At 39.1% G+C, this 21,968-nt stretch overlaps 1 protein-coding gene across 4 annotated transcripts in view; it reads right to left on the bottom strand.

The window, feature by feature from the left end:
* PTPRZ1 (protein tyrosine phosphatase receptor type Z1) overlaps positions 1-21,968 on the bottom strand; it is a 129,138-nt gene that overhangs the window by 88,352 nt on the left and 18,818 nt on the right. For all 4 annotated transcript variants that reach the window (XM_065743492.1, XM_065743493.1, XM_065743495.1 and 1 more), the window contains exon 2: positions 3,102-3,167. In XM_065743492.1, the coding sequence (XP_065599564.1) occupies positions 3,102-3,167 (66 nt within the window). The remainder of the gene's footprint in view (positions 1-3,101; positions 3,168-21,968) is intronic.

Genomic DNA, 21,968 nt, shown 5'->3' with positions numbered 1-21,968 from the left:
CTGTACCAGTGCAGATCAGAACAGGGAAATTACAGCTGAAGTCCACTGCTATGTAAAGGTCATCTACAAGCAGTGCAAAGGGCAAGGAGCAATGGTCACAAGTTGGTATAAGACAAACTGCAGCTGTATAAATGAAAAAAATATATATATCCAAAATAAAGGTAAAGCACATTGCCCCAGATGCAATAACTCTCTCCTTGGAGATGTCAAAACTTAGGTATGGTCTGAACAAGCTTTGATCATCTTTAGTTGGACCTCTGACCATCAACTTGTATGTAACTGATTTGTGGAAATACATTTTCTCAGTACATTTGTTTTTTTCTACAACAGAAATGGTTGAATTCACTTGTAGTATATGACATAATTTAAAAATATTCATTATGTCATCAAAAATACTATCCCTTTTTAAATGAAAAATTAGAATAAAAGTTTGTTCAAGTAATGTCTACTGATAGACTAGTTCAAAACCACTTCCATCCAAAGAAAATGGATACAACTGTAATGTTTGCTTGCCCTGTCTACATCTTTTATACTCTACTTGTTTGTGCAAATATACACGAAGTCAGGAAACACATACGCAAAAAAATAACAAAATCATGCTTGAAAGTGCAGGCTTTGTGTATGGAACAAAGCCCAGTTCTTAGAAGTACTATAAAATGTTTCCAGAAATGTTCATGCCGTCATTAGACATTTACCAATGAATCAAAACCTGATGATGAGTCATGTAAGCTAAAGTATGTGAAACTGCTCTATTAGGAAACATCGCCTTCAAAAATTACATGACTTCAGCAGGTAAGATTCAAGTTATTACTCTAGTTCTGTTTCACTTTTGCTCACAGCAAAAGGAGTTTATTGATTTACTAGGACTAATGCATTTGGCATTTCTTATTTGATATGAATGAAGTCTGCTGGAACTCAGATAAATTTAACAGGCCAGGTAGATGCTTTCTTGTCATAGCTGACTTCCATGGCTGCATGGTCCCAAGGCCCACTCATAAAACTTCGCTGGCACACGGAGGCTAATTTTTCAGGTTTTTCAGCAAGTGTGTTATAAAATAGAGAAATACAACTGGTGTTCACAGAAGTGATGAACTGACAAAGTATAGGTCATCTATTCAGAAATGTGCATGTTGGCTTATGTCTCAAAACTGCAACCCTGAGTTAGCTGTAGTAGTTGCCATAGAATCACAGAATTATTATGGTTGGAAAGGATCCCAAGGATCACCTAGTCCAACCATCCACCCACCACCAATACTGCCTACTAAATCATGAGGCCAACCAGCCTCTATCATGTGTCTCAGAGACCCATAGGCATCTCAGGTGGCTTTGGGCAACTCTCAGCATGCCAGTTTGGATTCTGAATATATTGAAGAAAATAACAAATTATAATTATACATATGAGTACTTGACACTGTTTGCACTTGTGCACTGAGCAGTCATGCACAGCCATGTTGTAACCTATCTTCACATTCAGGAAGACTGTGTTTTTAAGTGAAAGTTGAATTTGTGTACTCCTTTCATGCCATAAACCAGTTCCATAGTACTTCAGGAAAACACCACATAGAATAGGCCTCAAAATATCTAGGCACTGGATTTATATGCACCCTGAAATAAGGCTTTAAAAATCCTTGTCACGTCATGCCTGGAAATGCCAGCGTGAAGAGTGCTGAAGCAGGGCTCCCACACTTTGTGCCCCCAAGCACCATATGCACCTGAGTACATATGTCTGGCTGGAGAATAAGGCTTTGCCAGCAGTAGAGCCAGTAGGGCAAGGCACACAAAGTGAGATCATTACAAGCTGGCATCTCACATATTTACAGGAGTGAAAAGACAGGCTCCTTCAGCTTGCATAGTCCATACTGTTTTGCCATCCAGCAATATAAAATACCCAACAAATATAACCTGAGGCTGTTGCTGAGCTGCACAGTAGCCATATGCTCTGAGGGGGCTGGGGAAGAGCTTTAGCCTGTTCTGATGTCCTATGCAAAATCCATTCAGTGTTCTTTAAAGTAAACTCATAAATTGCCCTCTGGTCACCTGTAATCCTGGAGGCTTATCTCTGTATTTCTCTAACTGCAATATTAAAAAACGGATGGATTTTGAACACAAAATATTGTACTGATTGATTTTATGCTCAAGTTTTGCAGTACAATGTGTGTAAGTGGGAGTTTTCATTATAAATCTCATTTTGAAAGGTTTATGACTAGCCTGTTTCAATTCTCTCTAGGCTCAAAACTTGCCGATACATTTTACCCTGGAAGACAAAAACTGTTCTGAAAATGAGAAAGAGAGTGAAAGAAAGAAGAATGGTATAATATTCTTTAAGTACAGGAACATATTTTGAAGCAAATATATGAAACACTGATATCTGACAGTCCTTATTTAAACAATAGCTGAATTCATTAAAAATGTCAGAGCCTAACACATGCACAGGAAGACAATTTTTATGTTCTGGGTAAAATACATGCATCATTTAGGAAAAAAAATACCTTTCCAAAATTATTGGAAGTGGCTTGACTTATACAGAAGAATCGAAGAGGCTAATCGTGAATTTTCCATAGCTCTTCCATGGTTAAAGAATGCTCATTCAGAATTTAAGAATATAACTTTCTTACTCATGCAAATGAGATCTTCCTGCCCAGTGACTGAATTTTTAGGATAAGTAGAGTGGTACCTGAAAGGATGCCCAAGTAGTCAGAAGCAAAGCACAGTTCATATGCAATATATGGGTATATTCTCACCCACAAAATGCGCTGCACATTGCTGCAGCCTCTCTGTGTGCTTTTCAGACCTGCCAGAATAGGAGTATTCAGCTGACAAAAGAGCACGTAACAATAAAGGCCCAGCCATCATCAAAGTGTCAAGTTTAAGGTTTTAAGGACAAGGACTTGATTTTTTCAGAAGTAATAGACATAGGAAGAAAATAGTCCCCTGTTTATTAAGTTGCTGCAGTTTTTGAGAATCCATTTTCTACATTTTTACTTGAACAATTGTTTGGGCATATATTAGGTGGCAGATAAACAAAACAGGCTCTTGAAGTTATAAGAATGAGCAAAAATATGAAAACAAAGTAAAGTCTTTGGTAAGAGAGTTTTGCTTACCTGTGTAAGACCAATCAACCTCTTCGGTCAACTTCCGCTGCTGTCTGTAGTATCCGTATACCAAATCTGCAAAATATCAATGAATTTACAATATTAAAACTAGAGACCAATAGGAACATGACATAAGGATGACCCTCTCACCCCCAAGAAGATAACCACTGTGGGAATTACCAACGTATGATTTACCTAGTCTTTATTTTGAACTTTAAATGGTAAGAATTGGTTGACTGGAATACGATTACCATTTGTATCATGTCATATAAAGGTCACAAACAAAACAAAGTGTTTTTCAGTTTAAGTGAATCTCTTTTCTTATTCAGTTTTTAGCTTTTAGCTTTACACTTCACATCATCTGCGATGTCCCTCAGAAAGAGCCAGTCTAAATTTCCTGAAAGTCAAAGCAAGCAAAATTTTAACTTCAGTATGGTTAGACTTCACAGATTTTCTCTAACTTCGTATTACTGACGCCGTTTAAAAATAATGAAGAAATATTCAGAAATTTCACTGTGGACTAGCATCAGCATTATAGCTAATTATGTGTATCCCCATAAATTTTACTGAGAAAAGCTAGATATTAGATACCTTTTAATAACATTATTTTTTCTCTAGAGAGACTGACTATATATATATATATTTTTTTTTTGAGACTACTGAAAAACCTTCATCATTATGCCCTTTGCTGGAATAATTGTAGCAACACTGCTGGTGCGTGCACATAGAAGACTGTGCCCCAGAATACTTATTATTGTATGCAAACTGGAGATTTCTTCGGTAATTTCTAGAGTAATAATCTTAACTAGTTTCATTAAATACTGCTCTGAAGAGGCACAAAATAACCTATTTAAGAAATAATTGCATAGGAACACATTGAGCACACATATGGATTGTCTCCTTGAGAAAACACCATAGAATTTTGCTCACATTCTGCAATAAATACAATTTCATGAAACAGATGTATAACATCCATTTATTTTTCTGTAATACGCTCAAGTCTGTAGCACTGCTTATGGTACATTAAATCACAATTGCTATTTGTAAGGTTAGCACCGTTCTGTGCTTTAGAATGATTTTCTGCTACCTATCTGAAGTTCATGTATTTGAATAAATTCACCAGGACATCTGCCTCCGCCGTGAAATTGCAATTCCTCCTCAGTGTTTTTCTCTTGATTCTCTCCCTCCCCATCAAAAAACACCCTTGTAACACTTAGCAACATTCAGTCGTGACTAAGGTTTCTACAAAAAGAACAAACCTCCCACGTGAGTAGCTGAGTAGGGGAACCGAAGCAGGGGCAAAGGGCCCCATGCACACGGGCATTGTCTTCGGACTATAATTTCAAGTCAGTGTGCATTGTGCCTGCTTCTTTAATTAATTATGTAAAAGAAAGCTGTTTAAGTTCTGATTCACAGGTGTTAGTCGCTGTCTCCAGTTTCCTCCTTTATCCATTGTCCTCCTAATTGTTACTTCAAACAATCACTTGAGCATTCATATGCTAAGTGAGCAGGGTTTGGGCGTGAGAGCGGCCCACCACTTTTTAAACTCCTCTTGGAGGTCTGATGGACAAGGAGCGATAGCTTCAATGAGCAAGAAAAAAAGGGGGCAAGGTTCACTTTTTTTGGTGCATTACACACTTACAGACCTAGTAAATCTTACGGAAAGTCTTTATAAATGCCAGGAGACCTTAGGAGTTCATACAACTTCTCTCTGCCATTCACATATTGTGCTACTGGAGTCCCTTCACAACCCACTCATAGACGATGATTACCCGTGGTCATGGAATAGCCTCTTTTCATTACATGTGTGACAGGGTTGAGGAAGAAAAGTTAATTTCATTTGGGGAAGGGAGCAGTTGAAGAATCACGGGGTGTCAGAAAAAAATCATGTGTTTCTGTGGGAACATATGGGGACAAACACATGCAGCAGTTCTTGCCATGAACTCTGCTAGTTTCCCTGGAAAAGCATCACCATGCATAGTATAAAGCCTTGCTGTGTAAGCAGAGACCAGCTAAGAGTACGGAGACCAACTAGGAAGAAACCATTTTAGAGTTTACAAACTGACAACCATGTTGCTTTTGGAATATGACAGAAGGTACCTCTGTTTAAATAATGTATATAAGTTCCTAACATGTAATTTAAATTTGTATGGTATACATAAGAAAGCCTTCACAATAGTCTCCTGGTTTTATATGTAAATCTACAATACTGATACTTGAATTTTTAATTAACTCAAGAGTCAGCATGGCTCTTTTGGTGCTGACTGCCTCTTCTGCTGGTGCACAAAATAACCTGAGTTCTATGGCTTGAGGTGTTGCTTTATGAAGCAAAAAATCCTTTATGTTCTCTGCTTTCAGAAGGCTGTTGAACATGTTTCCAAAGACTGTTGATTTATTCATAGTGCAAGACAGCTCAGTTGTGAGATCATGTTTCAACCATTCTATGGTTATCTTTCTATGTATGTCAGGGAGGCATACAAGATAACCATTACATCATTAAATGCTTCTTATTCCTTTCTACCCTCCTTCAAAGCCAGGTTTTCTGCATGAGGCTGTGACTTGTTTCCTTTTACATTCTGTTTAAAAAAACCACAGTGTAGTCCCAGAGGCCCATAAGGTTAATAATAATGGTGGCTAATGTTCCACTCTGTCCTGGTTTCAGGTCAGACAGAGTTATCTTCTTTACAGTGTCTGGTATGACAGTGTTGTGAGAAAATGTTGATAACATAATAGTATGTCAGTTGTTGCTGAGCGGTGCTGCACAGAGACAGTTTCAGTTTATTGTATTGTCCTGCTAGTGAGGGGACAATAGAAGCTGGGAGTGGACAGATCCAGGACAACTGACCTAAATTGTCCAAAGGGCTGTTCCATACCTTATGACAACATGTGAAAAAGCATTAAAACTAAGGGGAATGGGCTGGGGGGGCAGCTGCTTCTCAGGGACTGGCTGGGCATCAGTCAGCTGGTGGTAAGCCACTGCATTGTCCGCTACTTGTTTTGTAAATATATATAATATATAAATATGTAATAATTACTGTTATTTCACTCTTCGTGTCTTAGTTTTCATCTCAACCTATGAGTTCTACTTTTTTTCCTTATTCTCTCCTGCATCCCACTGGAAGTGGAGGAGTGCGCAAAGGGCTGTGTGGTGTTGAGCTGCCTGCCAGGTTAAACCATAACATTGTGCTTGCAAGGAGAAGCTGGACCAACCTATTTGTTGCTGACCTTGTCTCATGCTCAGTCACAGAGAGAAAACAGAAGATGGGTTTCTGGTTAAAGCATACAGCTGAGAGTAAAAAGATCTTATAAAACATCTTGTATCTTTTTTTTCTTTTTTCCATTTAGAATATATAAGTATATAAGTATCCAGGTTTTCTTCCTTTAAACATGAGTTGTATGTGTCATTTGTATTTATTAGCCTTGGTCAAGTTGCTTTTGATTTACTTCTATGAACAAAGTGTTCAGATCCTCAGTATGTATTTATTCATCATATTTAAGGGTAAAAAATGAATAGCTTTGAAGATTAAAATAAATATCTGTGAATGAAATCTTGATTTGACACTCTGAGTTGGGCTAACAATTTAAAGAAATGGAAATAGAACTTTGAATCTCTGATTTTTTTCAGAGAAAGACACTGAGGTAACAAGCCACAGTCCACCTCAGAGACCCCTTTCCTCGGCCTGAGGTACAATATTATTGAGAGGACAGTTCCTGAGACACAAAGTATGTTTTGGGGTGCCACACTCAATATGCTGCTTTGCTATGCAGGATACAGGGTGTAATCTGTAATTTTATAGCAGGCTGCTGTAATTTTAGCAGGTCTTTATGCCTTTCCTTTTTGCCAAGGTGGTGTCAAGATACCAGCTACTACTAGACTCAAAAGGGCAAGGGGACAATCTCCTGTAGTTTAGCCTTTGCTGATCCTAAGCTACAATCTGAACTTCTGTGCTGCACTGCCAGCAAAACCTGCATTTATGACATTCTGTCATAAATGAGACACATTTAAATATAACATTTTCTACAAATGGGGTGCTAATGTTCTATGTGTAAAGTATAGGTAGGCACTCAACTATTCATTCAAGTTGCCAACATTGCTACGTCCTAGGAAGTCACATGCCATTCACTATTTTTTTCCTGACCCCAGATCTAACTGAGGAACAAGGAGGATAATGGACAGTGGCAACATATTACAGTCAGGCACTGGCATTAAAATCAATACAAATTTCAATTTATGTTGATAGGTTTGGATTTGTGGTTCTTATTTCAAGGAAGAGTGTAGGAAGCTCCTGGATTCCAGCAAGGATGTAAGCAATCACTGAAAATGTGCTAATTTTCCCTATGAGAAATACTAAGTACAGAATTCTTGTTTTAAACAAAATTGTGTCTCATGAGATCTCTCCTATGTACACCTGCAGTGTTGACACTGCACAGACTGGGTGTTGTCAGTACTAGAAGCTTACACAGATTTAGAATAGATTACAAAAACCTGTAACTGAGAAATCCACAAACACATCTTAAACAGAATGATATCACTTTTGGATTAGTGTGTCCCTGAACCAGACACCGATAAAATTGGTAGGATTACACTGGAAAATTGTCATTACATATTTACTCTTTTTTGATGCTCCTTCCTCAACATTTGCTACTGGGTATTGCAAGGTGTTATCACAAAAGTGGCTTGACCTAGCAAAGCATTCTACAAATTTTTATTCAAATACGTATTTGTACTTTATTTAAATACATACCAGCATCTGGGAGCTTGCCTGGACATTCAGCATGCTGTTCAGAAGGACAAAGAATAGGCATCCAGGTTCACATTTCCCTCTGCACGCACTGATCTAAAACCACTGCAGGCTCTCAAGATGAACAAGTTAATGCCCTAAAGTGAATGCCTTGAATGCTACTCATCCAAATACTCTCATGTAGTTATGACTTTATGCTCTACTTGATCTACTACTCCTCAACGTCACTTTTACAGAACGTAAGACATTCAGAAAGTCACATTTTTAGACTAAGACACAGGAGAAGAATTAGGTTAAACACGAAGAACAAACTGAAATAGTATGATAAGAACAATGGTGAATTAAGAAGAAAAATATGAATAAGAGCAGAATAGCTGAAATATTTTACGGACATGCTTGTGGCTAGTGGCTTAAATGTGGGTCACTGGACAAAGTTCCCACAAATCAGTCAGAGAGGAAGACAAAATGCACAACTGGCATACTATTTTTTCTTCAGAAATGCTACATTTGATTAGCAAAATAGATGCTTAATGCTTTTCACATATTAAAAAAAAAGCAATAAATCTATCAGAAAGGCTATTATACATTCTAACTAAGAAAAATAAATAGAACCTTAAACAGAACCAAAACTATTCAAAATCCCCTCTGTTGATAAGTAGAGCACTTCTTCGATAATCACTTCCTTATCTTAGGTCCCTCTTCTGACAGTCTCAGGATGTTTCAGCCATCTTATGATGGCGTAGTTTCATTTTCTCAACTTTAATAATTCTTGATTTATGGTGACAGAGAGGAATGAAAAGATTCAGAGCACAGTACCTATCAATTCCCTTGAGACAACGAGCTACATTTGTCTAAATAACATCTCTTTTGTGGATTTGTACAATTTGGTAATGTCATCTGTAAAAGCCTTAAAAACACCAAGATGACTTTATAGCCCATTTCTACCATTTGTTATATTCTTTCTCCTGGAAAGTCAAAGTGCCCAAATCTTTTGTCAAGATGGGACTGAGAATTCTGACAACCCTATAGAAATTTAAAAATACATTTTTTTACCCATAGTTCCTTCTGGGTAGGCTTATTTTAGGCATTGATGCATTTTAGGGTATCTATAAAGAGAGTCAGTTCCCCTCATCATGCTGGAGTGTAGGCTGCTCACTCTGATGCAGACTGAAAAGTGAAACTTTCTGTGTAACAAATATGAAGCCAAAACAGAACTCCTCTTGAAATGTGACAATTGTGTGCATTTACTCAGAATGTGTATTTACTAATACAGACTGCATTAAAATGTGGAAAAGGGGGGAAAAAAAGAAAAAAAAAAAGAAGATTGATAAGTTTAATTTAAAAGTAGTTGTCATCAAACATCAGAATATTAACAAGCACTCTGTTTCCTTAAGTTGTCACAACTTTACAGTTAACAGTGCCATGAATTAAAAGGATAATGCCTATGGTATGAGCTAAGGCTTGTAAATCACATTTAATCACAGTTTTCCATTGTATCTCTTCAAAAGCAACAAGGACTCCAGTTTGACCAGTTTATGTTCTACTCTATTGCAGTTTTACATGCCTAAAGTTTACAGAATACACTGATTTTTTACCAGCAAATGGAAAGTGGGAGAGAGCTCAGGATACTACAGAGTTATGACCAAACTGCTTAAACTTGCTGCTTCTACTTTCATGGAGACTACTGGCAAACTAATAGCATATGTCAAATGTATCCTCCCATCTGTGATCCTGTACACCTAGACATGAAAATGGTCTGACAGACTACGGCTTCCTACACAACCATTAGCAGTCAGTCGAAGCATCAGTTATATTAAATTTTAAGGCTTCACTAGGAATCCCAGTAGCTCCCAATATCAGCTCATTGAAACCAAGTTGACAATAGAGTGTTCAGGTGAGGAACTGGTATCTTCCCAGAAGAGATGCTTTTGAACAGGTACATGTGAGTGAAATTAGATCCCCATGAAGTTCTTGGTCTATACACAAAGATACTGCAATAATTCAAGAATCTACATAGTTAGGTAACCCAGGAAATCTGGATGACTGGCCTGTTGCTGAAGGGGATTAAGCAAATTTTAGGTATCTAACACCAAAAGCAGAAGGAACTTAGAAGGAATGTAATCTCCCTGAAGATGTAACACTAATGTTCAATGACTGCAACAAGACAAAGGTTTTATGATACAGGTGGAAAATTTTATTCAAATGCAGGTATCAAGCTGTGCCTCCTGGGACACACTTTTATACAACTGCTTCCATCCAGACTCTTCTCCTTGAACCCAGTTGATCTTTGAATGCTACAGATGTAAGTTAACACAATCACATAAACAAAAAGGTAGGTGAAAATCCAGACCAGACACGATTAAAGAAAAATTCAACCAAGTCAGTGAAACTAGAAGCATTTCTTTTCAAAATGAATGTACTTGTTAGCACTACCAGGTAAGTAGGAAAAGAGAGAATTGAGCAGAACTGGACTTTCTTTAAATGTGTATAACAATGGTAATATATCTGCATGACGCTTTTCAATGGCACTTAATGTATGTTCCTGTTTTTTTATGGGGAACGATGTTGTATTAAATTAAGGAGGACCAAAAAAAAAACCAAACAAACAAACTACCAAACAAAAAAAAAAAAGGGAAAATATCTTGAAATTCCTCAAAGAATCCAAGTGTAATCCTATGTTTTACAGGCTTTATGGAAGAATGGCACCTCCAGAGCGAAGTGAATGCATCTGGGCATTCCTCCCATGTTCTGCCAACTCCTACACAGTGAGCAGAGAGCATTGCACCTTGGCTGTATTATATATGTCCAAGGCAATACCATGGTGGAAACAGGAAGCTCATTCTATTTTTATTCTACAAAACTGGAACTTCACAGATGATTTCAGAATTCAGATAATGTTTGGAAGTGTGGACACAGGAGAGTGTCAGATGTTTTGCATGATCTGTGTAGTCATGAATCTTGTTCATTTCTATTTAATCTGTACACTCTTCATCTTGGAGAGGAGAGGTGAATCTGCCTGGGAAGTTACACAAGTCTCATGTGAATGCGGGCAGAACATTACACCACTATAGAAGTATACACCTCTACCCCTTGAACCCCCTACTCATTTATCTACATTTCACATAACAGTAATAGAAAACAGAAAAGAGCTTTATGTTCAGAAAAAGAAAAAGCCTGTTTTGCTAGTTCATATACTTTGTTTACTTTCTTTCCATATACTTAGGTTGGTCTGAAAGTAATGCCTCCTATTTATTGCCATGGAAACTACAACAAATACAAAGAGCACAATGACACTGTTTGATAAGAGTGAATTCTCAGCTACTAACTAACACTGTTTTTCAGCACAGTCACCACCACTATCTACGCATTTGCACCAGTGAAAGAGCCTTCATGCTGCACTCATAAATACCTGCACCAGTGGAGGTGATACTCTGTTGACGTCACTGCTGCTGAAATGTACCACCCACTGCCTCACTGTGCTCACCTCCACTGACTGGTCTTCATCAGCGTTCAGCAAGCATAGATGAAAGTCAGTGTGTGCATTTTTTCTGCGTGGAGACCTTTGCTTCATATGCATTTCCATGTCAGATGACATTATGTCAGATTGCCCCTCTGCTGCCATCTGTCACACAGCAATAAAATGTGATGGAATATTGGAGGGAAGGTTCAGCCTCTACTGCCGTACCACTAATACTCACCTCTGATGTCACTGGCCAACAGAATAAAACAGGAGACATTAATTAGAGAGTAGCCTTTTATGCTTGCTGAATTCTGACTCGAGACATAAACCCAGCTGAACAAGGTTTGACCCAAATGCGGAAATAATAGCCCCATAAGATGACAGGTACATGGCTTATTCAATCATTGTAAGCATGAAATTTCACCTTCTTGCAATAACCATTTCCCCATGTAATCAAACTTTTCACTAAGGCAGTAAAAAGCCTTTTCCCAGGTCACAGGTGGTGGTGGCACTCCATGAAAAGCCTTAATTTGTGCACTGAACCACAAAATGGAGGTTCTGACCTCTTGTTACTTGCAGTCCTACACTGAGTACATAACATGGTTTGAACTCAAAATCCCATTGAGGCAATCCTCTCTCAAGGTTCAGATTAGTTCAAATACAACTGAAAGTTCATATATTATGGCAGTCAGCTGTCAACACTCAATAACTGACTGCAAATTGATTATGACTTTCTAGTAGTAAGAAATTAAATCTTTGAAACAAAATTCAGTATGCCTATGAATGTCATTATGATTCATAGTCAATTTTTTTACCACAAAGTAAACACTGTAAGACACAGAAATTAAATACAGCATGTCTAACTAACAAATTTGTTTTCAGTTAATTTCAATTACTCATCTACCAAGATTAAATTATTTTAATTGCCAATTAATAGAATAATTAACTGCTCTGTCAATTAACTACAATCAGAATTAGCGGAAAGCATTATCTAAAAATGTGTAGTGAGTTAATGGCTTGTGCACACTTAACATCTTGTAAATAGATTTCAATGTATCTGAAGTGACTTGACAACTTATAGCTTGCTGACAAAGTCATTCCCACTTTGGGAATTCACCTGCCAAAGCTATTTGCTGGTTTGGATCACGTCTCCCAACAGAACTAAGGAGTTGAGGCTCTTAAATGATGAAGAATTAGCTCTCCAAAGGGAATTGAACACTCAACTCCCACTGTAGGCTCTCAGAGAGTCTCAAAGCCCTTGATAAACAAATATTGGCTCTTGCTGTGGGTGTGGAGTGCTAAAACCCTGGGTAAAGGCATCAATTAACAGGCTGGAGGAGGGAAGAAAAAAAGGACGAGAGGAGAGGAGAGGAGAGGAGAGGAGGGGAGGGGAGGGGAGGGGAGGGGAGGGGAGGGGAGGGGAGGGGAGGGGAGGGGAGGGGAGGGGAGGGGAGGGGAGGGGAGGGGAGGGGAGGGGAGGGGAGGGGAGGGGAGGAGGGGAGGGGAGGGGAGGGCAGGGGAGGGGAGGGGAGGGGAGGGGAGGGGAGGGGAGGGGAGGGGAGGGGAGGGGAGGGGAGGGGAGGGGAGGGGAGGGGAGGGGAGGGGAGGGGAGGGGAGGGGAGGGGAGGGGAGGGGAGGGGAGGGGAGGGGAGGGGAGGGGAGGGGAGGGGAGGGGGGAGGGGAGGGGAGGGGAGGGGAGGGGAGGGGAGGGGAGGGGAGGGGAGGGGAGGGGAGGGGAGGGGAGGGGAGGGGAGGGGAGGGGAGGGGAGGGGAGGGGAGGGGAGGGGAGGGGAGGGGAGGGGAGGGAGGGGAGGGGAGGGGAGGGGAGGGGAGGGGAGGGGAGGGGAGGGGAGGGGAGGGGAGGGGAGGGGAGGGGAGAGGAGGGGAGGGGAGGGGAGAGGAGGGGAGGGGAGAATTTGATAATTTGTGGGTAATGTATTTCTATCAACTGAAAATATCATTGCAAACATAAATTGATGATTTTTTTTTGCAATCTTGGAATCCATTCTTAAAATCCATTACCAAAATGGAAAGCACGGCTGCATATTTGCTGCTCAGAGCCCTGTGTTTACCCACTGCATCAAAATCCATGATCTTACCTGCCATCACTTGTACAGCCCTGCACAGTACTGCTTTCCCTATGTCCCAGTTTCAGTCAACACAGTGTTAATAGTGCAGTGACAGTTTGGCTATGGGTGCGAACCTGGGACCCTCTCTGTGGTAAAAAGCCTCCACTCTTACGTTGCAGGGTGGAGGGCAGCTGTGTGGTGAGCTGTGCCAGGAAGTGGGTTGGACATGCCAGGCATAAAGCGTGAACTGCAGATAGGTAATAAAGTCAAAGCACATGAACCAATAAATAGTGATGACTGCAATACAGTTTGATTTCACATTCGGTTGACATCAAGGGTGTCAAGTCAGTAGGCTGACAACAACCATTAGGAAATACAGCGCAAAGTTGGTTTTTTTAAATAAAAGAATCTCCAAAAAAAAAAGTACAAATTTGAAAGGGATGTGGATTTTCAGTCTTAAAAATCTCTATTGACCGGAATGGAAACATTAGTTACATTGAAATATTCAAGAGGGTACTCTGAGATGATGCGACATGTTTCAAGGAAGTTCACAGAGTGAGACTTAGGAAGGCAAACATGCAACACCACCACATGATGTTGCGTCACAGATTTGATCAATGCAGCAACAAAAATTATTCTAAAAAAGGTATTCAGAAACACTAAACTACTTTTTCTTTACTGGGTTTTCTGTTAACATTACCAGCTGAAAGAGGAGAGACTGGAATACCCCTGGCAAGCTAAACCCAATTCTTCAGTCAATCTATAGCTGGAGTCAAAACTGAATTTCAGAAATATGTAATAAATCACTCTCAAACAATTAATTTGTGTAGCTTTGTCTGGAAAACTGCATTTTGTGCTGGTCTTACATTCTCAAAATCAGTCAAGCTCAATAACATGGGTGAGAGGGAACACTGATGAAAGTGACCACAGAAAGGCTCTAAATAAAGGAATATGGAAAAGGTTACGAATGCTCATTTTGGGATGAAAAATAATAGAAATAATAATGAATATTGCTGAGAGGAAGATTGGGAACTTGTGTTCTCCCTCTTTCTACAAGAACAAGAACACCCAGGGGCATTCATGAGAAGTCTGAAAGTAAAAAAAAATCAGTGAAAGAATATACTTCTTTTCACACTGAGGCAATTATCACTACAGGATACTGTTGAGCCTAACTACTGAATCTAACTTCTAAGTGAAGGCTGGAATAGCTATGAAAATATTGAGAATATTTGTGGTTATCATACCACATCTAGAAAGGAGCCTGGCATAGATGTAATTACGTATGTGTGAGAAAAGACTGTTGAGTACCTTGCTGCTACCCTCTGGGAGATAGCATGTTAATTATTCTGAAGCATCTACACAGGCCTCTGTCAGACAACTGTGAATTCAGGTATGACCCAAGACAGCTATCCGTGCTATTTGCATAATATACAGGAACAGTCCATGGCATTTGATACACTCCATTCTTGAAGAGAACAAGACCGAACAAACTTTGGCCTAACCAACACTGCAGAGAACACTTTCCATAAACTCTCAGGTAATGATATTTACAAATGGCATAATTCTCTGACTCCTCACTGTACTCAAAAACTCACTTCCTCAAAAACTGACTGATTCCTCTGCAAGGGCTCTTTTCTAGGTGACTGCTGCTATTATTAGTATCACCTTTTCCTCTGGTCAGTTTCTAAACATTCTGCTGTATCTAACTGTTTGGTCTGGAGAACTGAAAGAATAGCCTGATTTGACCATTCCCTCATATGTTCCCATGAAGGAAATAGATATTACTAAACAGTAAACTCCTTTTTTCTGTTGCTCTTGCATCACGTAAGAAAATCCTCCCTGCAGATGTCCACTCCTGTGGTGAAAGATAATTTTGCATGTCCAGTAAAAATATCACTCAGTATAACACTTACTTAACTGTTCTGGGCTGATATGTTTATGCTGTTGTTTGTGCTGTCATCACCTACCAAAGGTCTTTTTCCTTATGCTTTGAGCAGTTACCACGTTTCCCATTATAGCTTTAATGTCCAAACATCTCCAGTGGTGAACACACATGGGGCACCACAGCTCTTATGAAAATAATTTCTGGGATTTACATCTCTGAAATTGGATAATGGGCAAGTACCAGCTGTTCATGCTGGGTTAATTCTGAGTTATGCCTTTAAAAATCTGCCACTTTAAAGTGGAAAGCTGTGGGGTAATGCCTTTCTAAAGGGAAGCCGTGAATTCTACTGACAATGCTCTCTAAATGCAGCTTCACATATCAATACAGCAAATTCATTTAGCTAACACTGGTATAAAATGTTCAAACAGCACTAGAAAAATAAAGTAAAAAACACCTGACATGGATTACAGATCTTTCATTTTTTTGTATTTATTTCATTGATATTTCTAACCTTGGCAACCTCAGCATCATCCCTAATGCAAATCTACCACTATACTCTGAAACTATCCTGTAGCATATTAATTAAGATATGGATATTTTTTACTTTTGTTATTTGAAATATATGACAGTAAGACAGGTATTAGGGTGGAAAATAAAATATCTGCTGAATACCCAAATAAACACAGGTTTCCTAATGCTTCTATTAATTTTACTGGTTCTTTAAATTTAAATGTAGGAGAACACTCCAAGTGGGGCTGCCAGGTAGGATTTCTTCCTGCTAAAGGTAAGGAGGAATACAGTCTCAATTGCTTTCTTATTACCAGGGCAGCTGTACCAGCAGAAACATTTGTGGCTGAGGAAAATCAAGATTAAGTGGGAGAACTAGATCTGATGTTTTGTTACGCCCTATTTAAGATCAGTGTAAGAGAATTTGATGGAGAGACTCTGAATCGCCATATTTCATCAATAAACTCTACATCTAACCTCTCAGGTGAGCTGGCCATCCCAGAACAGGTCTCCCATTGCACCTGTGAAAGCACTAAGGACTGCTGCTGCTGAATTTCTTGTACTGAAAGAACACTACATGAACTCACTTAGCTCCCAGGCACAAGGCAGGTAATGAGCCAGGACCACTACAGCAACTTTTGTTCTTGTTGCCCAAGTAGAGGCTGTAAGTAACTGAAGGATCATTTCATCTTTATTTCAGGGGTATATCCATGGCAGCTGTTAATTTTTTAATGTTCTTTTACTGATAAATAATCTATTTCGACTGTAGCTGGTTACCAGCATTAAGCTCTTTGAAACAGAAACCCTTAAAAAACAACGTCTAGCTCTGATTAAGTTGACTATCTGAATTCAAAGCATGTCTTGACTGCTTTCCATGAAAACAACTGATCCTTTTCATGGGTTAATGCCATTGTAACTTCCTCTACACATTGAACAGATTACCATGGACACAAATTCAGACTCCTTCCATTCACACAAGGTCCCTAGAAATTTACATAAGTCGGCAGAGAGAGAACAGGCAGCCAAGCTTTCACTGCCATGAAAATTGTGATGGAACTTTCAACAGTCTGTACCTTTGTTTTCTAAAAAACAGTTTATAGTAAAAACTGCAAATTGCTTAAGAAAAAAAATATTAAAAAATGTATTTTAAATAGTCTTTTTAACAGATAATCTCTACTCGTCTATCTTAAACTAATCTGCTGCCAAATCAGAACAGTTTGGAGATATCCTGTGTGCAATAAAAAATGCTACTTCATTATACCATAATACCAAGCTTTTTATGTCAGAAATCATAAACTGTGAGTCACAGAATTGAACCTATAGCACATGAAACAAAACAAAGCTATAATACTGATATTTGACCAAGAAGGTGTATTCAATACAGGCTGTGACTTTCTTAAAAATGACAGGAATTTTTGCCATGCATACGCTCTTTCATTCTGAGACTCAGTTTTGTCAATTTTGTTCAGAAAAGCTCACTGGTCCATAAAACAGCACTATAATTTTGTATTCAAGGATTCTGTATGCAGAGGATCACCCAGAAGCTGGATTTATTTCAACTGTGTTTAGAAATTATTAGTAGTAATTAATTTTAAAAAGAGTAAGTTAGATTCCAGGCTTCCAAATGCAAGTGTTCCTACCAGATATTGTGCACCTAAATTACGTAAATCCTTCTTGAAATGTTTCCTTGAAAAGAAGCAATACAACTTCTGATAGAAGATGTCTCTTGAGAAGAAAATCATACCCTTCTGAGGAATCTGGTTCCATCTTATTAGGCTAACCTTTCAGTGAATGGTATATTACAGGATGAAGAAAGGTCAGTGCATTCCTTGAAAAGCTCTTAATCCAAAGGCACTGAGGGATGCACAGCCTGTCCCAAATGCTTCAGTTTATACGCCAGGAACAAACTTTTCCTTTTATCTTACCCTACTCACCTTAAAAGCAAAGTAAGCATTATACTTCAAAGTACCTTCTCATTCAAACACAGGGTGTAAGAATTCTAAACAATAAAAAATATTCCTTAGTAAAAGAAAAAAATAATTTATTAAGGTTTGGTTTTTCTGAGTACATTTTTCAACCACTTTTCTCTGTGAGAGAAAATTCTATCAAGTAAGCACCCTTAAGATGACATCAATGATCACGCATTGCATGATTATATGATTGCATGCATGCATCACCATGTAGTCATCTCCACCTGGGGCTTCAAGGCTAATCTTAAGGCCACTTCTTAAAGGTAATATGGGAAGAAATGAAACATCTTGACTCATCTGAAAAACACAAATCCTGAGTTTCCAAGTGATATTTGTCCAAAGAATAGACAGCTTAGAGAAAAACCTGGAAAATCTTTCTTTGGTCATACGTACCTACCACTAACAACAGATGTATTTCAAATATCCCTATATTTTTTTGGTAATTTAGTATTCAGTACTTCATTAAATATTTTCTGGTACTCCATACCATTGACTTGTTACTTCAGTTTAGCCACCAGCTACAAGAGACTTCCATCAAAATAAGTCTCTCTATAAAGGAGAAATAGATTTCTGGGAACAAGCGGTATGTTAATGATATTGTTTCATTTATGAGAAATGCTAATTTCCTAAGCCACAAGCATTGATTATTTGAAGTCATCTACAATTTACTGCCTCTTTCCAAATGATAGGCTTCTGCAAAAATATAGTCTGCCGTAACAAAATAAGAAAAAAATTAAACTTTTTTTTTCACTTTTAAAGAAATATGCATGAAATTAAGCATGAACTAAGTGCTATATTTGAGGAAAGTAAAGCCCACCTCTTGATAGTGTTCTGGTTATAACCCATATGAACAGTACCTTTTGAAAGTTCTCATGCGGCATTAGGCACGGGGGTACTACCATTCAACTACACCTGTACAGACTGGAGAGTTGGGCAGGGAGGAACCTGATGAGTTTTGACAAGACCAAGTACAGGCTCTTGCACCTGGAGAAGAATAATCACAAGCATCAGTACAGGGTATGGGATGACCTGCTGGAGACGAGCTCTGCAGAGAAGGACCTGCAGATCCTGGTGGACAACAGTCTGGCCTTGAGCCAGCAGTGTGCCCTCGTGGCCAAGGTGGCCAAAAGTGTCCCAGGATTCATTAAAAAGAATGTGGCCAGCAGGCCAAGGGAGGTGATACTGCCCTTTTACTCTGCCCTGGTGAGGTGACATTTAAACTACTATGTCCAGTTCTGGGCTCCCCAGTTGAAGATAGATCTCCTAGAAGGAATCCAGCATAGTCACAAAGATGATAAAGGGCATCTCCTGTGTGTGGAAAGGCTCAGTAACCTGGATCTGTTCAGCCTGGGGAAAAGAAGACTTAGAGAGGATCTGGTAAATGTTTATAAATATCTAAAGGGAGGTAGGAGAAAATTGATGAAGCCAGGCTCTTTTCGATGGTGTGTAGTGATAGGATAAGCAGTAATAGCCTAAATCTTGTACATAGGAAATTCCATAGTAACATGATAAAGAACTTTTTACAATAACAGTAACAGAGCACTGGAACAGGTTGCCCAGAGAGGTTATGGAGTCTCTTTCTATGGAGATATTCAATACCCTTCTGGATGCCTACCTGTGCAACCTATTGTAGGGTACCTGCTTTATTAGGGGAGTTGGACTCGAACATCTCTTAAGGTCCCTTCAATCCCATGATTCTGTAATGACAGTTAATTGAATACAACAATACATAGGTAACTGTCAAAAGTCTACTTTAGAAGAGTTCTAATCTTCATCCCAAAGGGGATATTTGATCCTTGAATGGCTGGAATATATGGATCAACATTAACTCTCCCCTCTATTGCACGCTTGAGGCGCACGAGAGGAAAGGATTCAAAGCCATCTTGCAGCTGAAGCTAGAAATAAAAAACTAATACAAGTCTAGTATTCTACTGCAAATTCCAGCCTTCACAGAAATGTATTTTGGCTTTAACTGAGAGAGTGTAGCAACATGAAGTTTACAGAGAGCATGGCTGCTGATAAACACCTGAATCTATTCATTTTTGAGGTCAATGTGTAGAAGACTGCAGATGGTGTAACCAGACATTTTTCTTTCTCTATTGGTAAAATTTACTTCTGGACCGTAGATAAAAATTAACTCATAAATAGGACATAAGTGTTTCATATCTCTTCCTCATATCTCTTTTCAGAGAAGGGGAATTAAAACTTCTAAGTATATGGGGAACTTAAAGTAGAAATGCATTTAGAACTTTTGAAAAAACAGTCTGTTGTGGAAGAAGTTAATCCAGAACAGGACTCTCCTGCCTTCCAGTTGCCTTTTTTTTTTCTTTTCCCCTTCCTTTCATTCCTATTTTTTTTCTCTTTCCTTCTGCTTTATTCTACAACTTCAAAGTTTTCTTTTTTTTTTCTTTTCTTTTTCCCAACCTTCAGTAGCCCATTTAGCCATTTTGACAGACATCATTCTGTAAGCACTTATTTCCAGGTTTCTAAAGTTTTAATTGTTCTACCTAATCTACTTTCATACATTTTATCATGCTGAGGCCCACCTGGTGAGCAGGTTCCGTAGCTTCATCTGCTGACAGGGAAAGCTCATGTGTCACTGAAGAATCAATACAGGCAATGGCTGAAAGATGGTTGCAGTCATCAAAGCAGTCAGATCCTTTTTCCTAGGGTCATCCTGGGAGCAGACCAAGAGGTTTTTTTTACCAGCCAAATGCCTGCTTCTAGTGGCTGTCTTTACCCCAGTGTAGGCACAAACCCATTTGCGTGCACGTGCTGTGTCAAGTGAGTGCAATAAGCTCAGTATGATAGGAGTAAGCTTCTCAGCCCTGGTGAAAATGACAGCAAAGGGCAGGCTGCTGCCATTAAATTAACTCCCCAAGGAAAAAAAGCTGCCAGCAATGGGCTGAATGATGGATGAATTGTTCTGCAAGACTGCATATAACACAGAGTTCATGGCTTGAACATTCCCATTCTTTTCGTATCAAATTGAAGTTCCCCTCTTCACCTACACATTTTGCCTCAGCCCACATCTCAGATTTGATTTACCCATCATTACTTTCCCAGTCCCCAGGGTCTCATTTCGATTTCATAATTTACCTTTATCTTTATGGTTTTATTTTCTCAGAATACTCTTATACTGCTGATTCATAGGCTGAGTTCTGTCATCAGCAGCAGAGCAAACTCCTTCATATTGAACTCACTTCTTCATTAATTGTCATGCACTCACTTTCTCAAGGCTTGACATTATTAATTTTGTCATAATTAGATTAAGGTTGAATGAAGATCTTATCTCTTCTGAGTGCCAACGGAGCACAAACTAACACTATAACATGACTGCATTTTTTGAGTAAACAGAAATTCTATCAGTGTTAATTCTGCCTACTATGAAGGTGTGTAATGAAAGAGAGATTAGAGTATTAATGCAGAGTTCTCATTCTGTATTCTCTGTCTAGTGCATCTTTGCCAGTTTGATGTCAGCTAATTGCTAATTCACGACCTGATGAAAGGATTGCATCTTAATTTATCTAGCAGTACCTGGCTTATTGCCAAATGAATGGGCTTCCTGCTCTTATACCGGCAGTATACTAATTTATTTCTGCTAGGATGAAGTTATATTAATTCATTAAAAAAGCATCTAGCTTCTTATGAGCTCCACAGTACCACTGTTAGTAAAGTTAGTGAATAGAACTGCAGAAAAGAAGTCCTGTTGTTTTTATTGGTATCTTGAATCATAGACTGGCTTAAGGTGGAAGGGACCTTTGAAGATAATCAAGTTCCAATGCCTCTGCCATGGCCAGGGACACTTTCAGCTTGCACAAATCCCCATCTAACCTTGCGTAGAACACCCTTAGGTATGAGGTATCCACAACTTCTCAGGGCAACCCATGCCAGTGCCTCACTGCCCTTTGAGTAAATACTTTATTCCAAATATCTAACTGTCATGGTTTTATGATTTTTGGTACTGGTATTCCACATCATAACATCATGTAGTGCATTTAGAGTTAAAGAGTTAATGCTCCAGCTCCGTGGACCATCGATAGTTCCAGGTATGCCTGTCTCAGAAGAGAAGAAGAACTCTATTCCCCAGAGGACTTTGCGATGCTTTGCGTTCTTACGTGTTTACGCTCAGAGGGAAAGATAAAAACTGTCTGCAGTCACGGGACTCTCTCTTCCCTTCGGGACCGAGCTCGGCAGTGGGTGTTTGTTGCAGCCGTCCGCCTTCAGCGTTAGCGTAAGGCCT

This window comes from Cyrtonyx montezumae, unplaced genomic scaffold (genome assembly GCF_038088225.1).
Source record: "Cyrtonyx montezumae isolate F1298 unplaced genomic scaffold, pur_monq_1.0 scaffold_3, whole genome shotgun sequence".
In the NCBI taxonomy this organism is placed as follows: Eukaryota; Metazoa; Chordata; class Aves; order Galliformes; family Odontophoridae; genus Cyrtonyx; species Cyrtonyx montezumae.
Note: the sequence above shows the minus strand (reverse complement) of the source record. Positions and strands in the feature narration are given on the sequence as shown.